The sequence below is a fragment of the Ischnura elegans genome, chromosome 11, assembly GCF_921293095.1.
Source record: "Ischnura elegans chromosome 11, ioIscEleg1.1, whole genome shotgun sequence".
Classification (NCBI taxonomy): Eukaryota; Metazoa; Arthropoda; class Insecta; order Odonata; family Coenagrionidae; genus Ischnura; species Ischnura elegans.
In genome coordinates this window covers 81,393,799-81,415,493 of record NC_060256.1, presented here as the reverse complement: position 1 = coordinate 81,415,493, position 21,695 = coordinate 81,393,799, and the positions used below count along the sequence as shown (strand labels likewise).

At 41.9% G+C, this 21,695-nt stretch overlaps 1 protein-coding gene across 3 annotated transcripts in view; it reads left to right on the top strand.

The window, feature by feature from the left end:
- Window positions 1–21,695, top strand: part of LOC124168540 (homeobox protein homothorax) — an 822,993-nt gene that overhangs the window by 674,928 nt on the left and 126,370 nt on the right. For all 3 annotated transcript variants that reach the window (XM_046546881.1, XM_046546882.1, XM_046546880.1), the window contains one exon: window positions 20,001–20,077. In XM_046546881.1, the coding sequence (XP_046402837.1) occupies window positions 20,001–20,077 (77 nt within the window). The remainder of the gene's footprint in view (window positions 1–20,000; window positions 20,078–21,695) is intronic.

Below are 21,695 nucleotides of genomic sequence, written 5' to 3'. Positions count from 1 at the left end.
GACACGCTTTCTGTTGTATCTTAGCTCTCCAAAATTGTTGCGAACTCTCAGGTGTTATATCAGTAAGGTGACCACGTTTGAAGTTCTGACCGCGAATGAAATAAGGCTTATCTATGCTCTATATACTTAGAAGTTACCAGAGACTCGGAGGCTGCGCGCTATGCCTATGTTGCTCGAGCGATTGAGAATAGATATTTTTACGAATAACATGGAGAACGACATATTAGAACCTCACTATATTTCCTTGTCCGACAGAAATAATAAACGAAGAGAGTTTTTTGCCTAGCGAGTAGGTATGGAAATTCGTTTTACCCCGAACGTGGACTTAATAAACACGGCTTGATTTGTTAGTGCTCATCCTTTTTATCAATACGCAAATGACTGGTGTCCGAACACCCACCCCTATACGTCTTTGGGGTGCCTGACTGGGTAGTATATAGATGCACTTATAGGATTCAGGCGCATGACAAAGATAAATACTAGCATTAAAAAAAACTCAATCTTATTCAATTATACATATATCTGTAGAAGGTGTCAAGGTTATTGGATGTAGCCCTGGATTGAAGTGTGACTGTTTAACACTCTCTATTCAAAGAAATAAAAAAAATTACCTGTAGCTATGTCTACACGTTTGGTTTAACCTTTTGGTCCCCTAACGGGTGTATTGTTAAATATTTACACCTCTCTAATATGCTCAGTAATCATATCGCGTATTTATTTTTGACCTCGTATACTGCCAAAGAATTGAAATTTAATCATTAATGTAAGATTTCTTGGCACAATTTTAAATACTTCCGATGAGTTAATGTGATAGATAGATGGTGAGAAATCGAAATCATTTTGCACTCTAAACTGTATCTTCATCGCAGAAAAATTTTTTACTATAAAGGAAAATAGAATTGATAAAATCCAGAGGTATTTTTTTTACTCATCTGATATGTTCAAAATATTTATTTTTGATCTCCATTGCACTTAAAACGCCGTGGAGAGAGGACTAGATAGAGGAAAAGTGAGTCCGTGTCGGTGAAATAGGGGCGACCAAGTTGTACCGAGTTGGTTTAAAAACATCTCCCGTATCCCTTTCATGCGTGAGCGAGTGCGCAGCGGTCTTTTGAAAAGCCTTATGTTTACTTTACCTCTCTCTCTCGCTGAATTTACGGAGGGGTCACGCGAGGAGGCATTGGGGGCGGCTCCGGGGGCGGAGGGTGGCAGGCGGGGGCGGTCGGAGATGTAGGCGGGGCGGCCAAAGAGGATTGGGCATCCTCTATCGTCGACTTAGGCATGTTTATGGCGCCCTGGGAAAGAGTTTTCGTGGTGGCCGGAGAGAGAAAGAGAGGTAGAGGCGTGTTGGGGGAAATATAGCCTTTTTCCCATCCCCCCCTCCACAACACACGGAAAAAAGCAGAAAAAATACCCTCACTGAACCAACCCCACTTTTTTTTTATTCCATGCGCCTTCCCCCCTCTCAAACCCACTTTACGTATGCCTTCAAACTTCTCCACCTCTCTTTCCCGCGATACAACCCACCCCTGATACGCCCAACCCAAAATCCCATTCCAGGGAATCACGACGAAAATCCTTCCAGAGTTGTATTGGGATCGCCGTTCGGGTCCGACTTCTCCCCACCGCTCTACCACCACTCCTACGGCTGCCCTCCCCCGCCCTTCAAACACCTCCCCCACCCCTTTCCTTATTCCCATTTAAATTCCACCCCCCCCCTTGATCTTCGGTCCCCAGGATCATCATATTCCTAACTGCCCATTCATGCATACCTCTCTTCTCGTGAGTACTTCAAGTCTCCCCATCTATTTCCCCACGGTCCGTCTTCTCCGTTCTTCCGTTGCTTGTCCCATTTCTTTTGCGATCCTCTTCTTGCGTGATTTATTATGAGAAGAACGGTCAATTTTGTGGTAGGAAAGCAATACTTTTAGCCTGCCTTCCCCACATTTCCTACCATAAGTCCTCCATCCATTCCCTATCCTTAAAGCAAAAATATAGGGGCACTTCCCTTGACGCTGCAGATTTTAGTATGATACCGCCGACTTTTATTTTAGCTAAGCTTATTTTCCGCGTATTTTTATTAGTTATAGCAGGTCAATGAATATTTTATTTTCATTTTTCTCAGATTTAAAATCCCTTATATGTTTCATTTGGATAAACGTGTGCCAAATAACAGGTGCAGGGCTTTTATGAGGACTAATTGAGGCTTGAAAACCACGGTGACTATGTAGAATTAGCCTCTAATATGGGAGAAAAGCTATCCATTCCCAGGTTTTTCGAATACTTGGTTACCCCATATCATCAACTTGCAGTGTTGAACGTCTTCCAAACGATTCTGCTAACTGCATCATGCTTCCTCGTGTCGTTTCTAATTGGCGGTAACCTTATAGGATTACCACGAGCAGGATAATTACTCAATTAAATGGAAAGCTTCATAATTGAAAGACAAAATTATCCGTCAGCTTTCAAGCCGAGGCGTAAGTAAGCGAACACTTTAGACTTACACCTATCGCACCTAGGCCTAACGCACGTGTCTAACGATTTCCAGTGATTCTCCTTAATGACGCTTAATCTCTGCCTAGGAATCACCGAGTTGTTTTGGCCTCTGAGTAACCTACGTCATCGCCGTCTCCATCCATACCTATTATTTTGTCCGCGTACAAAAACTAACAGACTCCAATAGGAATGGAGTGGGGTTGAGGAGAGATCCAAGGTTCTATCCGTGCTTGAAAACCTTTCTCACTCGTGTTCGTTATTCTTCTTGGCTGGTGATGCAAGTGGATTTTGCCATCTCTAGTAATTTCCGAGACGTCTCCTCTCCTTTGTCATCCTCTCACGTGTACTCACGATAGTTTTACCTATATTCAGCCATTTTTCCTGTTTGAGGGAAAAGATGTGCAATAGAATACTTGGGTGAATGGTTTTGTTGGAAAAATGTTTCCCACTGAAGACGTTAGACAAATATGACCATAAAATAACGCGCATATGCTTATAATTATAAAATACCACTTCATTGATATATTAGCTTATTTATTTTGTGTATATTAAATATATATATTATTTGTTTATTACGTACTTACGTAAGGCGTGACTAATTGGATTAAAAATAGCTTGCTCATGATAAAATGTTTTTGGAATTAGGTTTCAATTTTAATTACACAAATAAGAGAGACTTATATTTCTCTTTTTTAACCGTAAGCCATGCACAAAACTTACGTATATGGAGGGAATGTACACTGGAAAATGTTCAAGGGATTTCAAAGAGAAGTTTAGACTTTTTTCGCTGGAAAAAATAGCTAATGTTTCCACTGAGATATGGAGGATATTTCCTAAACAAATAGTAAGTATAAATGTGTATTACTTGCGTGGGAACTTTCAAATAATCTAATGTGAAGACACTGATCAAGGTAGCGGCTTGGAGTAACCGATTGAAGTCACGCCTGCCTTGGGGATGTCGGTTCGGTATTTTTGTGACCATCCCTCGGTGCATACCTACCCGTGAGCAGTTGGAGTGTTTCTTTAGCGGCTGTGTTATTCCGATAGCTTTCTCCTCGGTGCGCCGAGATGCTTATCTGGAGGTAAAAGGCGAGGAAACATCCCCCGGACGATTCTCCTCTCTTCCCGAAGTCCCCGGGGCGTATATCTGTTACAGCGATCTTGTTCACCGCTAAGTGCTACAGTTCCCTCCGCCGCCTAAAGGCTTATTTGCACGTTTTTGAAGTTTCTCTACTTCTATCAGGTATCACGACTCCAACCCTTCTTCCAATATGCTTGCTTTTGTTTTAAATCTCTTGTATTTTCTCTTTTGAATACTTTTGGGTCTTCTGTATTTTTTTCTTGCAGTACATCGCTGGCATATTTCTTCTCAAATCTAAAACTAATCCTCATTATTTATATGTTGTGTGCATCGCACATTACCTCTGTTGTCTTCCCATTTAATCGATTTGCTACTTTGACAATGGCTTGGCGATCACAATGCATTTTAATATGAATTAAAACACACACACCTCGGATGACCGTAATATCAATGCATTTGAGCCATCTTTGTACCTTCTATATTTGGTTTACTTCCTGTTTTATGTTTTAGTCGCTGAAAATATTGCGAAGATATTGCATGCCAGTGAAGCTCATCTTAAAACCTGCCCGACCTATATTATTTTCTTTGATCTTGAAAATTTAATTCCGACCTAGTGATTTATCGAACCGGATCATACATATGCTTCAATGATTCAGCATGGTGATTCGACGAGTACTACTTCCCTCCATTCAAGATGTACCTATCGTAATTGTTAAAACTGACGTGAATTATGGAGTACCAAGATTGAGATGTCTCCGTTGCGTGTTTCCTGAATCGTTTCGAGGGCAGGATGATGAATGTTTCCATTGACGACTCTCCGCGGAATAAAGTCCCAATTATCCACCAAACCCACGGATAGCAATTCCTGCTGCCCAGGCTGTTCGCGGATTCAGCTCGACGCAACCGCTTTCCCCGTCAGCCTGGCTCCTACCTCATGTCACAGTGCGCTTACGCTCAGGCAGGGCAACCTCAAGGATAGTGTGCTTCGCAGATGACCGTGGTTACATAGCAGACTGGACACTTCTCATACTAAAGTTATTCTTTCCCGGCGAATCAATTTCGTGAAGTCCTGCGGGGATTTTCACCGTTTTAATTCGTTGTACAAAACCAACGTTCCAATGAAAGACTCGCCCATTGTTATCAGGGTGAAAGAATAATTTGACTGAACAAAGAACTTTGATATATAACTATAAACAATTGCAATAATCAGGCTACTCCTGATTGGTGGGAAACATCTATTAAATTCAGAAAAAAAAGAGTTTTACCATTTTTATTTTCTTAAAATGGAATTCCTCGCACTGCTAATTTTATACTCTCTGTGTCGGTCAAAAGTATTTTTATTAAGCCTGATCTCATTGACATTCATAGCAAACCAGAAGTTGTTGGAACATCAGATCATTTGAAACGATTGATTAGTTGAGGCGTTTATTGAAACGTTGGTGAAAGAGAAAGAATTAAAACAGTGGAAATACCGAGAAGACTTTACGCAACCTCTCGTACTGAATAAAATACGAAGATCCGAACGTGAAGGAGTGGAATTTTTCCAAATTGTAAAGAAAAGTTTTTACAATTTCCCACGATTATAAAATTTATTACGACATATTTCAATGTTAAAACTACATCATCTTCAAGATGATGTCGTAGTATTGAAAACTAGGTCGTAATATTTTTATGATTGTGGAAAATTACAAATATTTTTCCCAATATTCTCATCAAGAGGACTGCATAGAGGAGGCCCGATTCCATCCCGTAGAAGTCTGATTTCTGTTGCCAATTCGGTCACGTTTTAATCGGCTTTCAAAAATATCCGCGGCGCGGTATGAGTGCAATGCGATCCACTTTTTTCCAATGTTTTGCGGTACAATTTTTGTAATTGTGAGGGATAGCATTGAGCTTTTATGAATTTGAAAGATTGCATCATCATTTATAAATATTTCGGTGGAAATCGCTAAGTATACCTTATTGATACCGTGAAACTCGGATCAATTTGTCCGTCATCGACGCGAGTGGCGACTTTTGTAAACCCATTTAAATGCACGGTGGTTGTCAACACATATAGAGACCCTCTAAAGAATCCTCTGTAATATTCGTGGTCCTCATATCGATTCACTTCCCGTTTTCCGCTGTCTTCTGATACCATGACGGACGTCTCCTCGGGACCTTGCATCAGGGCTCGCGTCCTTTACTCTCGCGTTCCTCCAGTTCGGCTCTTTCGCGACTACCTCCCCACGAGCTCTCATTGCAAATGTCAAACGGACTGCTTCTTCGTTCCCTTACGCACGGCATTACGCCACCAGTCCGTCTCCCCATCCCATCCCTCCGTTGCCGCCTCCAACCATCCCCACCCCCGTTTTCTACCCTGCCACCACCACCACCCTGATGTACCCCCTCCCCTGTACCCCGTCCAGATCCGCATCTATTGTCATGGAGATGACGTCGGAGCATTGTTCATGGGCTCCCTTCAGAATACATGAATAGCAAAGAAGGGAAAATGGGTGGTAAGGGAAAAGAGTGAGATGGAAGGGGTGGCTTTTCGCATGTAGGGGGTGGGATATAGGGGTTGGGTTGGTTAAGAGGCGGGGGTGAACATGTTTTTCGACCCCGGCGGAAATGGGCAGAAGGGGTGAGTATTGAGATGGGGGTCGAGCTGTGATTTGTTGAAGAACAAAAAAAAATATCGGGAAGGGATTCTGGCAAGGGTGTATGGCAGGGGGGGATAAGTATTGCTGGATTTCCAGATCAAAACCATCTCCTCCCTTCTATCGCCCTCAGGGCTGTTACCCTCACCCCCTGTCTCCGTCACCGGACGGCAGGTGACGTCACTATACAGATCAACCCCTTCGGAATAACTGCTTCGGGAAAGGCAGGTTCCGCATCGTCGCCTTACGAGATTCTCACTCTATTATAAGGGGTGATCCACCAGTCGAGAACAAGTCTGGTCTCACAAATGATGGTTTTTGGCTGTGTAGCGCGTATTTTAAGCGCACTGAATGGCTAGGAGTATTCTTAGAGACAAGTATTTGTAGTGTTAACCTTTGAAAGTGTTGTTACCCTTGAGGTGAGACATGAAATTAAAGAAAGCTATGCACGATAATTATTATCGTCATTAACCAAGAGTTAGGTGATAGGTTGTTATCTTTCCAAGCATTTCACAGTCACTTTCTGCATCAAAAACTATTTTTTTTTTCGTTTTCTTCTTCCTCGTTAAGATGCGTTTTATACCTCGTCTCGGCATTTAATCCGACATGCGTTCAGTTCTCTACCTTTCTTGGGTGTTTTTAACAATATTTTTGGAGAAACGGCTGGCCTTTCGAAAAGCGTTTAGATTTTCATTTCCAACTTGTATCTAGCGATCAAATTAAAAATATATCCTTCTTTCAGCCCCCTATAGAAAAGAATGCCGGTAAACTATTTTCAAATCTTAAGCTAAAAATCCTGAAGTCACTGAATTTGGTAAATTAAATTGATCACTCAAGAAAGAGTCTCATTTTATGGTGATGAAGATTCTTTTTTCCAGAATAAACCAAATTCATAATGGAAAACATTATCTTGTCCCTTATTTCTTCGGAATTTTTTAAAATACAAATCCTATCAGATAACTGCCTATAATGCACCTTTTCGTCTGGCATTACCCTCTTCTCCCCAGTATATTTGCATAAAAATCTCATAGCTGGTGTCCAAACATTTTCTCTGGAGTCTGGCTTAGGTGAGGGGCTTCCAAGGAAGGATTTAGGGAAGAGGGTATGTCTGGGAATAATCGACAGGGCTGACTCTTCCCCACGTCTTCATTTCCTGGTCCAGTGGAAGAGGGAATGGGAGAGTTGTTCCTTTTTTCGCCCCTCCCTTCCCTCATCCCTTATTCCACCCCCGATGGACCCATTCCCTGCCCCCTTCCCCTGTCGCCGGTCTCAACCCTTCCAGATGTGGTCATTCAATTTTTGGTCGTCCTACCAGGCGACGCCGAGTCTGCTCGTGAAATATTCCCCTGTTCCCATTCCGAATAGGTATTCGCTCCTCCTCCGCCTCCCCTAACCGCCCCACCCTCTCCTCCCCAGAGTTAAAAGAGATTAAAAGGGGGACGAACGTTTAAGCCGGTCAAGATTTATGTCCTCTGAGTGTTACGTTTAATTTCTTCCTTTTATTTTCCTCGCCCCTCCCCCAAACAGCATCTCGACTTCGCTCTCTCCTAGCAACCTCATACGCTCTCCCTTACAGTTTCGGATGGGGATGGCGTTCATTAACAATTCTAATTGCGCCGAATGGTCGCGTTTCGCCTGGACTTGGGTCAGACGTGACTGATTTGGGCGGATAGAGTGTTTGTTTGAATGCTAAGCGTGGTCATCTTGCCTCCGATTCCTGGAGCCCTCTTCGTATCGGCCCAAAAAAACCGTCCAGCAGGGTGGTGACCCCTCTTCCTCTCGATTGGTCAACGCAGCACGTATTATGTAAGCTCGGGGAAATGAAGAATGGTTAAATTTATAGCTAGAGATGTTTTCCTTCTCTGCCTATCCCGGTGGACGTAAAATTAGTCACCATAGCAAACTAGCGTTGGGTTTAGGCCATTGTGGCTATGTACATCAACGGAAATGTTAATAGGAGAAAAGATACCATTAGGATAACAGGGCCAAGCAGCTTTCCAATTCTCATATTGTGATTGCATTAGAGGAGGAAAAATTAACTTTCAAAGTCGGAACGGCGTAAGTATAGAATTACCTGCAAGCTGGTGGTGATAAAAAGTAGCTACGATCTTATGGGAGTATTTTATTTTGATACAAAAGTGGTTGTCATAAGATATTGAAGAATTAACTCATGATAGCCTCTTAGGCATTATTAATGCCAATGCCGAAGCGCGTTCAGCTTAAACCTTAAAATAATGCTTAAATAATGAAAAGAATTTAATTTTATAGTAAGTAAAACTTTCCTAAAATATTTTACAGTTAGTTTTTAATATTCTACAAATCATGAGAGTACCATAAGATCAATCCCAACTATGTCTATCGCAATTAGTTTTTTTCCTGACTTATAAGAATCCTGTTAGGAATTTAAAATCTTACCAGTCTCATGATATCAAAAATGCAGCCTAGAGTTCATCCCCTGAGCATATTGCTACGGTAGGTTAGACGTCATAAAACCAAAAGTTCCCCATTAACGTGTGACACTTCATTCCACCTTGAGGTAATGCTCAATTCCCTTATAAAATTCAGGGTATAGGAGCACCTTTGCGAACTGTTCTCCTCCGTACCAACTCCCCATCCCGGTATGTCTTATTATCTACAAGAAGCAATCCACCATGTGTCTCTCTTGAGCAGGAGATATTGGGGAAAATGTAATTTCACCTCTCAGCCATTATCTTTCGGGCTTTTATTCGTAATGGCAATTCCACCTTACCCTCTCCACATTTAAGGGGGCGTTAGAGAAAGGTGGAGGGGGTGAAAAAAATAAGTAGCCAGGGACGTGAGAATGTTCCCATGGAAACCCACTTTCCCATGCAGGAATGTCCTTACCCCGGTGCATTACCCATCGGCCCCCACTGTTCTCCCCCCCCCCCCTCCCAATTCTTTTTACTTCCCCAATCTCATGCATGTACGTAAGCCCATACTGCGTCCCCCAGCGTTTCTCCTCACACGGGTCCCATCCCGAAAACTCGTATGCGACCTCGGCAAATTCCCATCTCTGTTCTATTTTGGGAGCGTTAAGATGGGAGCCCTCTGAGGGGTGTTTTGGGCCTCTCCAGTATGCATGCGACGGTCCCACTGCGTATATATACACGTCTCGTCGTGGTGGTGGTCGTGTGTGCCAGGGTATAGTTCCAGCAGCGCTCGCGAGCCAAGGATTTTTCGGAATGCCATTCAATCTATTCCGCCTCCTTCCCCGTTTCCCCCGACAACGAGGATCCCTCATCGCACGGTCCCCGGCGCGTTATGTGCGGGGGTGTAAACAATAAGCCTCCGGATTGCATTCCTTCCCCGAGCTTTCGGAGCGGGGGAGTTTGCCGCCGTGTCGCAAGGAAATCTCGGTCCTAGAGCCCGGTCGTTTGTTCCCCTATCTCCGCTTCATCCCGACGCCCGTTAGAGTCATAGGGATACCTTCGCCGACGAGCGGGGAGGATAAGGAGGCCTTTTGCAGTCCCCTCTCCCCCCCAGAACAGTGTCTTCATCGTTTTCGCGAAACCATTGCTCCCTTCCCCTGAATTTCTCGTGTAAGGATTTCCCAATCCATCCCCTATCTCGTGAAAATGAAAATTTTGTGCTCGTATGGAAAATGCCGAGGGGGACCCGTTCGGAGAAATGCAAGTATCATGTCGTGGACGTAACCATTACTTGAATTTTATGCAAAATTAAACTATTTGAAAGGGTAAATTTTGGCAAATTTACTTTAATTATATTATAATGTGCGAGATAATCGCCAAAATTGTCGAACCTTAGATACATGTCCAGTTTAATACATGCATCTGTCGTATTCTAGACTAAAACTAGAATTCAGAACAAAATAAACACTTTAAAACGGGAGAATAGGTTAATTTACTTCAATTAACATTAAAATTTTCATTATGGTCGCACTTATGATTGACGAAACTTAGGTAAACATCAAACTCAGTGTTTGTAGCGGATTGGTGAGATAAGTAAATAACCGATATTTTACAAACGAAATGCACACTACGTGAATCATGGACCAGCCTGAAATTGGGCTACACTTCATTTGGTAGGAGATTTTTCCGTTAAGTAGTTTTTAATACTTCTGTTCGATTGATTTATGAAATTTTGATAGGTCTAGTGGTCATAAGTTTTCCTGTTTTAACTGTTAAATAGAGTCATAAGAAAAAATTCAATCCTGGAGATACAATGTAAAAACCATGATATTTAAGTGATAGAACCTAAAAACGTATTTGCCCTGGAGGCAATTGTTTTGGACGGCCTAGAGGGCAATTTGTCTTTAACCGTTATTTTATGGAGGCGTTTATTTTCGCAAACCTTTATTTTTTTCTCTTTTTTTCCTCATTGAAAGGCATGGGTTGTATTATATGCTAATGAGCAACGATGGCTCTTTTCATTCAATGACAATTGAATCAAGCACGCTAGGCGGGGATTCTCTCAGAATTATTCATAATCCCTTTCACTTATCCCTTAATAATACAAAAGCTCGCATGCAAATGTTTACGTGGATTAGCGTAGTCAGGTGTCCTTAGTTTTGATATTTTGATCCGTCTCCGAATGTGATTGGAAAAACGAGTCCCGATTGCTGCATAATTCTAGAATGGCCGTCCAACTGGTTAAACGAAGGGAATGCATAATATACCTGCAGTGGAAGGCTCCTTTTTTGACTGCGGAAACGTATAATTGCCGACTAAAATTTGCGATAATATTATAATTCTGCTCTTGTTGGTATATTCGATAAATTTTATCGCCTGCTCTCCAGTGTTATATTTCAATTAAATTTGATTAATTGGAAAAACCATCAGGCAGAAAAGTTTAACCATACTCATTACTGGGGCGGATGAATTTCAGTGGCGGTATACAGTACGATATTGATTTTGTGAAACCTATGTGATGGCATGCTATGTGAATTAAGATTACATTTACAACGGTATGTAGTCAGTAAAGCCTACTAGGTATATTAAGTTTGATATCACCTGTTTTTTGCTAATTGTATTTATCATCATATAATCAAATAGAATAGTTACGTACCATTCGCTACCCTGTTATCATAACTTCCATACAAGTAGGATAAGGACCGTACTGCTAACTGCATCTGAAGGAATACTGCAATCCTGGCCTTATGGTAGTTGGATGACAATGGCGCTAATGTAGATTTGAGCTAATAGAAAGAGTTTTTAATGATATACACGCTCGTTAAGTAGTATGAATCCACGAAACCTAATTGTGAAGTAGTGCTCACTTAGAAGTGACATTTTTGAAAACAATATTCACGACAAGATGAAATTTTTCATTGAATTAGTACCTATCGTGTAATCTCTTTGGAACTTCCTTAAGAAATGAGGGTGCCTCCCTCTGCACTCAACACTTCCTCATCGAGTTGACTTCTCATCTCTCCAAATCCATCGCCTGATTCATTGGCCTAGCACCCCTTCGCCTTCCGGCCCTCCAATTCGTAACCGCCCCTAAACCAGGAAACCCACTTGCCTCACCCGGTACGCATCCAGGCTGGGTCCTTAGCGTGTACCGCGCCTATCACCGGATCACAATAGGAGGGGAGGGTCCGCGGACGGCTTGAAAAAGTGTTCTGGGGTTACGGAGGAATGAATTGGTTCGAGATCTCTTTGCGATCTGGAGGGGGCTTTCGTCTATTGAAGATTGAGGGCGAGTTTTTGTGGTTAAGACGGAGGTGATAGGCTAAGGGTTACTCCCTTCATTGCGTTCCGTTCTGCCAGTCCAAGTTCCTGAAACACATTTTGACACAAAGTATATCACTAAATAATATAGTGATATAGTTTCTATTCCCCTACCATTTACTACAAGGGAATGTGCCTACGACTCTCTGAGTAATTGCGACACTAACAATTTTCACGAGTCAAAATTAATTTATAATGAGTAATTTTCCGGAGAAATGTAGCAAGGACAACTGTGTGGAACTAATTGCTTCCAAGCTGTGGATAAAATGCTTGAATGCGAACAGATGCGTTTATGAATTACATTGGGCTTAACTATCTTCTAAAACTTACTCACCTCTCACCTCCCAGGAAATATAGCAAGTTGATTGATAAATTATGGGCTCAGTGTCTTGACAAGCAAGACTTGACTACGGAGTGAACATGGAGGACGGAGACCCATTGGTCATCCTTCATTAATCACGTTGCGTTTCGAGAGTCGTGTATTTCTTTTTAGAAGTACGCGCTTCAATGTAATACCTCAGCAATCTGGCTTCGCGCTTCATCAGGAGTGTCATAAACAAGCTGTCTGCGATATCTTTCGTGTCACCTACTTATATATTCCAATCATTATTATTCGTATCAAAACGGTTATATATAGATCGGTATCGAAGTCGTATGCATTAATCAATTCTCGGATAGTCTCGATGAAGTTTTCCGATGAACATAACCACAAGTTCATTCATATGCGTCCTGAGTCAGACAATTGAATATACAGCATAAAAAAACAAATTGGCGACCTTAGTGCCCGGGAAAATTAGCGTGAAAGAACCTTTGAGCTAGGAAATGATCATATTTGGTACCAAAATTTACTCTCTGCTACTATCAACTGTATGTATCAATACTGAAACTGGATTCAGGACTTTATTGTTTAAATTTTGTCTACCAAAGCTAATCTTGACATTCGATTAATTTATGAATAATTTTTTATTGTGTCTACCCATACTTAGATCATCTACAATGATAATCTACTGGGACGAGTCACATAAGGGATTGTCCATAAATTGCTGAATAGGGAGTCGGTAACATCGTGAGCTAAATTTTTCAAGCACCAGTTCTTTGCATTCATTCAATAGCCAAGTGAAGGTAAGCCGTATTTTATGTCCGACTGACGGTGGAATCCGTCGCAATAAAATTACGATAGTAACTATCTGCGATGAATTCAGTCATCATTCCGATTCAAGCGCTGCTCCTTCCCCTTGTGAAACCGAGAGATTGCGATTTGGTGGATCAGTTACCGAAGCCCTGTTTGACATGCGCTGCAGGCAGGTGCACTTCAAAAATCCCAAAGCTCATATTTGAATTTTTCACAATTTTTTCCACTTGAAATGAATTTAAATCAGCCATTCTTAGAACGCCGATTCCTTGTTCAGTGAGACCAGGAGGAGTCCATTGTATTGACTCGGTCGTTTTCCTCTGGACAACGCAATCACCCGGATTCCTTCGTCGGAAAAATCTCGGTGTTGCGTAAGGTGATGTTCCCGTAATGAGTGGGGAGTGCGGGTATTTTCTCGTAAGGCTGACCAAGTGTGTTCGGAGGGGAATGATGAGGTGGAACCCATTCTTAACAGTGTGGGGCTATGTCCGCGGTCTACGGAGGGTGCTGTTCTTCGGTGTCTTCCCGTCAGATGACTGGGGGGGTTGGACTCCTGCCCTTTCTTTCCTCTGTGCGTGTGTCCGCCTCCTTCGCTCGTCACCCCGACACCTCTCCGCACCGCTGGGAGGTCGGCAAGATGGGGTTTCCGTGTCGGTAATGATGACAAGCCAACTTCGCACTCTCTTCCCTCTGATTCGTCTCCACCTCTTCACCCTCAAGCCCTTCTAAGTCTTTCTCTCCTTATTTCTTTTATTCTGGGGCCTCCCCCACTCCCCTTTCGGAGAGGCTTCACGCGTAGGGTTTTTCGATGACTCGATTATTCCCAGCCACTATCGACCTTCCTGGACATAAGCTGTACGATTTAGGACTTCGATATGGATTCCAGCTTCCATAATTGTTCCATAGAATATGAATGGGGATTTTTATTCTCCATGGACTATTCTAGATGGTTAAAAGATGATGTCATTATCGATTTTCGTGTTTTTTGACGGTTTCCAATTTTGATCATCGTGGATTTCAAAGTTTTTCATCGATAATTATCGTTTTTTCGTGGTGATTCTATCAAAGGTATCAGCAACCCGTAAGTCCAAAGCAACAGCAATCAAATTTACAAGATCGATGGTCGTTAGAAACTATCAACTACTGCCGGCTTAGTAATCGACACCTATTACAAGTATCGGAGTTTGTTAATCGACATTTTCCACCAAAATTCAACCACAAAAATCGTCCATTGAGTAATGTTTTTCTGCTGACAATGAGCATGAGCCCATTCACTCAAAGGGTCATTCCCATCATCTCCTCTCCCATCTTCCGGGGTCCACGTCGTTACACGAGGCCTATGTAGTACTGTATTTCTCCGCCGCGGAGCCACCGTCAATCGCAGCGATGGCAGAGCTCTCACCCGCACAGTTAGCGAAGTACTCGCATTGATCCGGCTTGAATTGTTTTATATTTTCCATAGCAACATTTTTCAATGAGTTATCGCATCCCATACGAATATTTATCCAACAAACTAGAGCATTTTTTTGATGAGTTCATTCGGTCATCTTTCTTGTTATTGCCTATAAGCCTTCCAATTAGTCTCCTATTTAATCGAATGATATTAATTTATAGATTCGTATTATTTCTATGCTAGACATAGGAAATGTACATTTTACGTTCGTAGGGTTAAAGTTTTTCCCAATGCAAATAAGTAAACTAGCGTGTAGTACCTCATGTTGTTCGGAATCTGGAAGCAAATTGCATGATAATTATTTCTATCAATCATCTTGTATTTTATGATAAGAACTTTGAGATAAATTCCCTTATGAAATAGCATCTTCTAAACCAGCGTGTATCATGGGTTTCATTTCCGGAAGAAATACCTTTAGTCCCCATCAGCAACTGGTAGAGAACTTATTTCGCATCATAATTTTACGTTGATAAATTATCCATCTCAGTTACATTACGGGAGATTTGACTCCTATTCCGACGAAAAATATTCATTTATACCTCGTTGCTTTAACAACCAGCGAGTCCGATACATTTCGTATTCGTTTCGGTATTCTTTACTTCCAATATCTCTTACCATTCAATTTTAATGGTCGCACTTCTGAAAAATCCGTTTCGAACGCTTCCTGAGGTGTTCATACCCGTTGGATCCTCTCCTTACCATTTATTTCAACACTTTTCCTTCCTGTAGCCCGTCAGATAGCGCGGCGTCGGTTTTTATCTCCACGCGTTCCTATTTATTACGCTCCTCGCATTTATCTGCTATCTGTCCATTTGGCCCAACACCTATTCTTTTCTCTCACCCCTGACTCCTCCCTCCATTACATGTTACACTATCGCTTTTTTCGTCTCGAGCCATCTTCGCTTACCATTAGTAGGTGTCAATTTCCTCGCCGTCTCTTATAATTCTCCTTATCGCCCATTCTCTTTTGAATTCTCCACTCGACGTCTCTCTAACCGTCCGTCCACGCCTCGAAACACTTTTCTTTCGGGAAAAAAATCAAACCTCCTCCGACACTCTTGAAGTCGCGCGTTCTCTGTTTATCTACCTCTCCCGCAAGACTTCACACTCCATATCTTTCTTATCATGCAGTCACGGACATTCTTCCCGTCGGGTCCAGCCGGCTTCGCCTCGGATCACTGCAGAAGAGAACTCTCCTCATTCTCATGATCTCCTATTCCATTAAGAACAGTCACGGCTGTAATAATAGCATTATACCCTCTGGCACGGATCGTAGGGTGTGCCATATTTGCTTTTCCGATCGCGTGCCCACGGAGTGTTGGGAGAACCAAATTGTTCAGATATCCCCCCCCGTCTCGTTAATTCTCGTGAAAGAGCTGTTGGACGATGCTCGAAAATACCTAGATACGCCCAATCTCATCTGTTTTCATACGCGTGGGAAGCGTAGGAGAGGTTGAGCGCATGTCATTCTTTTATATTCTCTCACCTTAGAGCCCACAAAAAAATCTCTCGTGTCAGTTTCGCGTCATTTTTTTCAGCCCTTGAGCTCGTGCTAAGTCTTAGATGACTAAGCTAGGCGGACGACTCGCGTGCCATCTTGAGTGTTGAGTGTTACTTCTCTTCGTGAGCGACCCTCAAGCGCGGAGGATAGGTTGAGGGGATGTGTTTTTTTTTAAGGGGGAAAAAAATACTGCTCATATTTCTCCTTTCGACTCATCAAAAAGATCTCCCCTTTCAAAGTGACTCCCACGCCATTCACACCACATTCACGGGCAGGCGGTGTCCAGGGAAACCCATCCCATTGGGACTACCCTCCGCCGTAGCGTAGCCAGCCTTCCGCCCCCACTGTGTGACATATCCACACCTTTGCGTGTCTCCTCTATAGTGGCGACCACGCCCGTTTAATACCTTCGTTTGTCTTCCTCCAAACCCGTCTGTCCTCTCCCCCAAGCTACGACTCCTTCGGCTCTCCCCATACTTGGCTTGATATTACTCACTCACTCAACGCTTCTTGGTTGGTTTGCATAGGCAAGGATATAACCCACCCCAAATTAAGCCGTATTTGTTGTAACCTTTTACATTCGTCTAACTCAAACTGTAGAATTTGTTTTGGAACTGTCTAAAGGCTCATCCGGATATGATTTGTGAACGCTGGAGGCTGAACGATCAACCACAAAGCTAGTGCTTGCCACCTGATTTTACTCAGAAATCAAAACATCTCCCTTTTGCTCTCCCACTATTATAAAAACAACTATCTAGTCTACTATTTTCACTGTACGTTATCAATCCGAGGCACGATAAGTTTTAAATGGAATTAACCTATCTAGCGTTGTTGGCACCAATGTTAAACTATTAAATTGAACCACCCTTTTTAACTATCATGAAACTAAGTAACAATCTATATTAGTAATAATTGGCATTTGATCTCCGAAGTACTCTCCCTTTCCTAAGAATAAATGTTAAAGTCTAAGCCTTGGTTGTGATTAATTCTTGATGGATGTGTACGTTAAGAGCGTGTCTATCTAGCCATGATGTATCTGTTAGGATAAATTGTGTTCCGTGGTATGCTCGTCGTCGTATTGGCGAAGAACTCTAAAATGAAGGGAAGTATTTTATAAGAAAAAACTGTTGATAATGCACTATATACACTATAGCTATACCCCACGTGGCTTAGCGCTCGGCGATAGTAATGATCCCGATTCAAACTGGTCGGATGTCTCCTCTCCCGGACTCACCCTTTGAAAATCCTTGCAGAAAGAGGAAATGAGAAAAAAAGGAGGAAATGGCGATTTAGCCGTCCGAGTGGTCTCCTTGCCATCTTATCCGCTGAAAATCGTAATCTTCTCTGCCTCGTTAGCTCCGTACTTTTCCGAGCAGTTTTCTTCGCCCTTCAGGGATCACATCTCCCTTTTCCTGACTACTTCCGTAAAGAATCGGTTGCTCATTTGTTCTATCAGTGCAGTTGAGATGAGATTCACTTTCCTCTCTTACTTTACCTAAAAGAGGTGATCTTACCGCATAAGCTGAGGAGATTCGTGGTGTAGAGTACGGAACACAGGGGATTACAGCGATCAAGGAATTGCAAGCGAGTATATCGTGAGTGTAGGAAGCGATTCAGTCCCAAAGGTCTAATGTCTTTATAGTCTATGGTCATAATCGTGCTTCGAAATCAGCGTCTTCGGTATATTTGTCAGTACAAGAGGTAATAAAATCAGTTAAACAGATTCAGGCTTCAATTGGTGGAAGTCAGACATATTTAAATAAATAAAATATCGTAGCAAAAAAAGCAAATTCTTGTGGAAAAGTGCTACGATCTTTTATTTATTTCAATATGGTAATAGAATCAATGTCCGGCTTATGAGTTGTTCAAAAAGTACACATCTCGATACTTTTTCGAAATATAATTATCCTAATCCATGCAAACTAGATCTGTTATATTAATGTCCATGTGTTTTATATACTTTGACTACCATTATAACGTGACACTAACGCTGATTAAAGGTTTATTAATTTGTATCCTAAAAACTTTTGCATGGATTTTTTTACGATTTGAGTCTGAAAGCTTTAATTCTAAATGTTTTTTGCTTTGGAGGATTGCAAACAAACACTAAAATATTTCTGTCTAATATTTACAAAAAAGTAAGCATTATATAAAATCTGTTTTTCCTTCTTTTTATTTTTGTTGTCAAGAGAACTAAACCAGGTGTGTTTTATATTTTTTTCTCTGAGCAGAAATTTTTGTGTGTGGTAATCCAGGGCGTTAATCCAGGGTGGGTGTTAATAAATTTTCACCCATTCCTTCAAGAGATCGTTTAGGTATATTTTCGGTATTAAAGAGATCGAGAAATGTAGGTTGGGCACTTTAATTTTGCAAATTATTTGTTGATCTTCAAAGGAGCACTTGTTAAGCGCTAGTACTTCCTTAGCGACGAAGGGAAATTGAAGCGGATAGAAAGTTGAAGGAAATGAGACGAAGAGAGACGGGAAGGGAGTGATAAGGAGGGGGAGGAATGCGAGAGAGATGGCGGGGTGGGGGGAGGAGGGGGAGGGAAGGGGGGGGGAGATGGCCATTTGGCTGGCTGTCTGTCCGCCTATCCCACTCACGCCAATTACGTAGATTGTTTGGGAATCGGGTTGAGAAGTCCGGGGGAGGGGGAAGACTGTTCTAGGGAGACTTCGGTGGAATGGGGGAGGCGGGGGGGGGGGGGTATTGGAGGAAGCAATCCACTTCCTGCCCACACACACACCCACCCACAGTCACTCACACTAGAACACATTCATATCCATCCCCTCAAATAGTTCCCCCACCCCGCAACTCTCTCTGAGCCGAGCTCTGGCTATCCATCGTGGTGGCACTCCTTCTACACCATCCTACCCTACTCTTGTGCCTTTAAAGCGCGTATGCGGAAAGGACAAGGTAAATTTATACAATAATAAGTACTAATATGGGCAGCTTATACATTAGTATGTTAGTCCTTTCCTTTTTTTTCCTTATTCCTCAGTATGTTAATCCTTTCTAGCCCAGAGCTGCTCCTGGGAGGATTTAAATTTCAAGACTTGTCATTTATAAAGGTGAAAATATTTACTCAATCACAATCATTGAGGGAGCTACCTGTTTCACCTTTAAATTTTATACCGCTAGAGAACTCGTTGTTTAAACATCTCCTGAATTGAGCTGAAAATGTATGCATTTTTGATGTTACTTAGGAGCAACATGGGTTTTTAATGGGTTAATCCCTGCACAGAAAATCCTCCGTGTGTGCCTACATCCATTCTTTAAATTTCGATAAAATTTTACAACCTGAAATAGCGTGCTTGGTAAGGTAGAAAGAAATAGTTATTATTATCAACATTACTTACCAATAAAATTCGAGGAATCAAGCGAGATGGAGTGGAATTGATTCATAATGAAACACTTACTTGCAATTTTCCACAAAAATAAAATTTTACTCCGACTCGAGTTTCAATGATACTACATCATTTTCAAGTAACAACTTGAAAATGATGTAGTATCATTGAAACTCGAGTCGTAGTAAAATTTTATTTTTGTGGAAAATTGCAAGTAAGTGTTTCATTATTACTTACCAAGTTTCAAAACGCGTCTAGCACGTATAGAGCATGTTATACGCTCGAATACGTATATTTTCTTTTCAATTTTATCCCTCGATTGTGGCGGAAATAAAGCAATTACAGGATTTAGAACTCGAAATTATCTCTAATTCTAGTCTAATGGCATAGTCTGTCGCAATTTTAATTCAAAAATGGTAGAAAAGATAATAATAATAATATTAATTATTATTATTATTATTTGAAGTTTGCATATTTTTGATGGGGATATTGAAAATTAGTTATTTTGGCGAAAATATTTGGTTATATTAAAATTTGGACGTTCTTTAAAATGACAGCGTTGTCTTATAAACGCGGAGTGTACATTTTGAGCTGACTTATTTTTGACTTCAACTAATTGGAATTTTTTTCCTCTTTGCAGCATCCGTATCCGTCGGAAGACCAGAAAAAGCAGTTGGCGCAGGACACCGGACTAACGATCCTTCAAGTCAACAATTGGTGAGTGCCAAATTTTTTGCATCTTTATTTCCTTCCCATCTGAGTTACCCCCGAAGGTTTTAGTTTTAGGTTCCGCAGGCATGTATATGAGATCAGTAACTTAAAATTCGCGCACTAAACACAATGATATCAATAGGAGAAATGGCCTACCGCGTAGCTGGATGCAATTCAAGTTTTGCTGTAGTTTATCGGGTCACCGTGCTTTTTACCTCACAATTGTAGATTCTATTGTGGAAGTACTGCGTCCAAGGCACAAAGTGTGTAGCGTAAGGATATTTAATGTGCCATAAAGGTGCCACTGGTACCTCTTGGTTCTTTGGTCTCTTGAGTGCAAAATTATCGAGTTTGAAGGGATCTATAGAGTATTAAGATTTTGGTAGCATATTTATCTCTTGCCTTATCTTTCTTGACACCACTCTGAGGTCTCCCTAAAAGAATCTTTTACTTTACGTGTCCTTGAAAAAATAAGCTCCACTTCTTTTATTCATCATGGATAATGCCCGCACGTGTGTCCCAATTTACCTCGCCCGTCTCACTCTCTAAACAGTCGCTCACGCCAGTGGCAGAGACCTCCGTCCTTGTTCACGCGGTCCATCACCGTGTCACCGCTGGAATAACCGTCTCCAAAGCTTCCACATCCCAGACTACCTCTCGTGTGCCTCCGTGGGCACTACTATCCCGTTCTTTTCCTCCCTCCATCACACACTCTACCAGTTTCAAATTTCTTCTTCTTTTAGCGTTACGTTTTGTGCTCTTCCCGACTGTCTCCCTCCAATGCAAGCATCGTTGTCGAGAATGGGAATACATCGAGAATTTATTAGATCTATGGTATCGTTCAGAACACCGATAAAAATGTACCTTCCTTGAGAAAAGCCTTCGAGCCCTGTCAAGTTTCTGAGATATTCATGCCTGGTATTTAGCGGAAAAGAATCACAAAAGCTGTTTACTTGAATATACGACTTTTTATTTATTTAGTACATATTGTACAGTAGGCTTTCAGATGGTTGTAAAATAAGAATTAAAATAAATGAATGCCGTGCCTACATGAGAGCAAAGAAAAGAAACAGAAAAATGCACCTATAGGATAAAAAAATTATTCAAATTATGGTTTTAATTCGTTCTAGTGCTGGAACCAAACAGAGTAATTTCACTATCGGATTGATTATCTAATTATTAACGAATAAAAGGATGCCTTTAAGATGTTGTATTGTCAAATTGTATTGGTACCTTTTGGCAGGTGAACTCCGAACCGTCGCACCATTATTTCTCCCGAAAGTAATCTAATCCGTGGTTTTAACAATCTCCTTGTGTTGCTTCCATCAGAAACGCCTCAAGGGGTATAAGTTTACCGTCCATAGGGACGCGGGGCAATGGCAGATCCCCGCAGGGTCCAAGGTGAATCGAAGAGGATATCAGACCGTGGGAAGATGCAAGCGGTAATGAAAGGTCGGACGGCAGTGGTAGCACCGACGAACGAGGGGTTACAGCGGGCCTCTCAAATGGATCCTGGATTGATTAATCGGGTAATTACCGATCAGATTTCCACGCTAATTACATCCCGCAGGACCAAGCAACAATGGCCCTCTCTTCCTTCCCAACCAACGCATTCTCCGCAGCT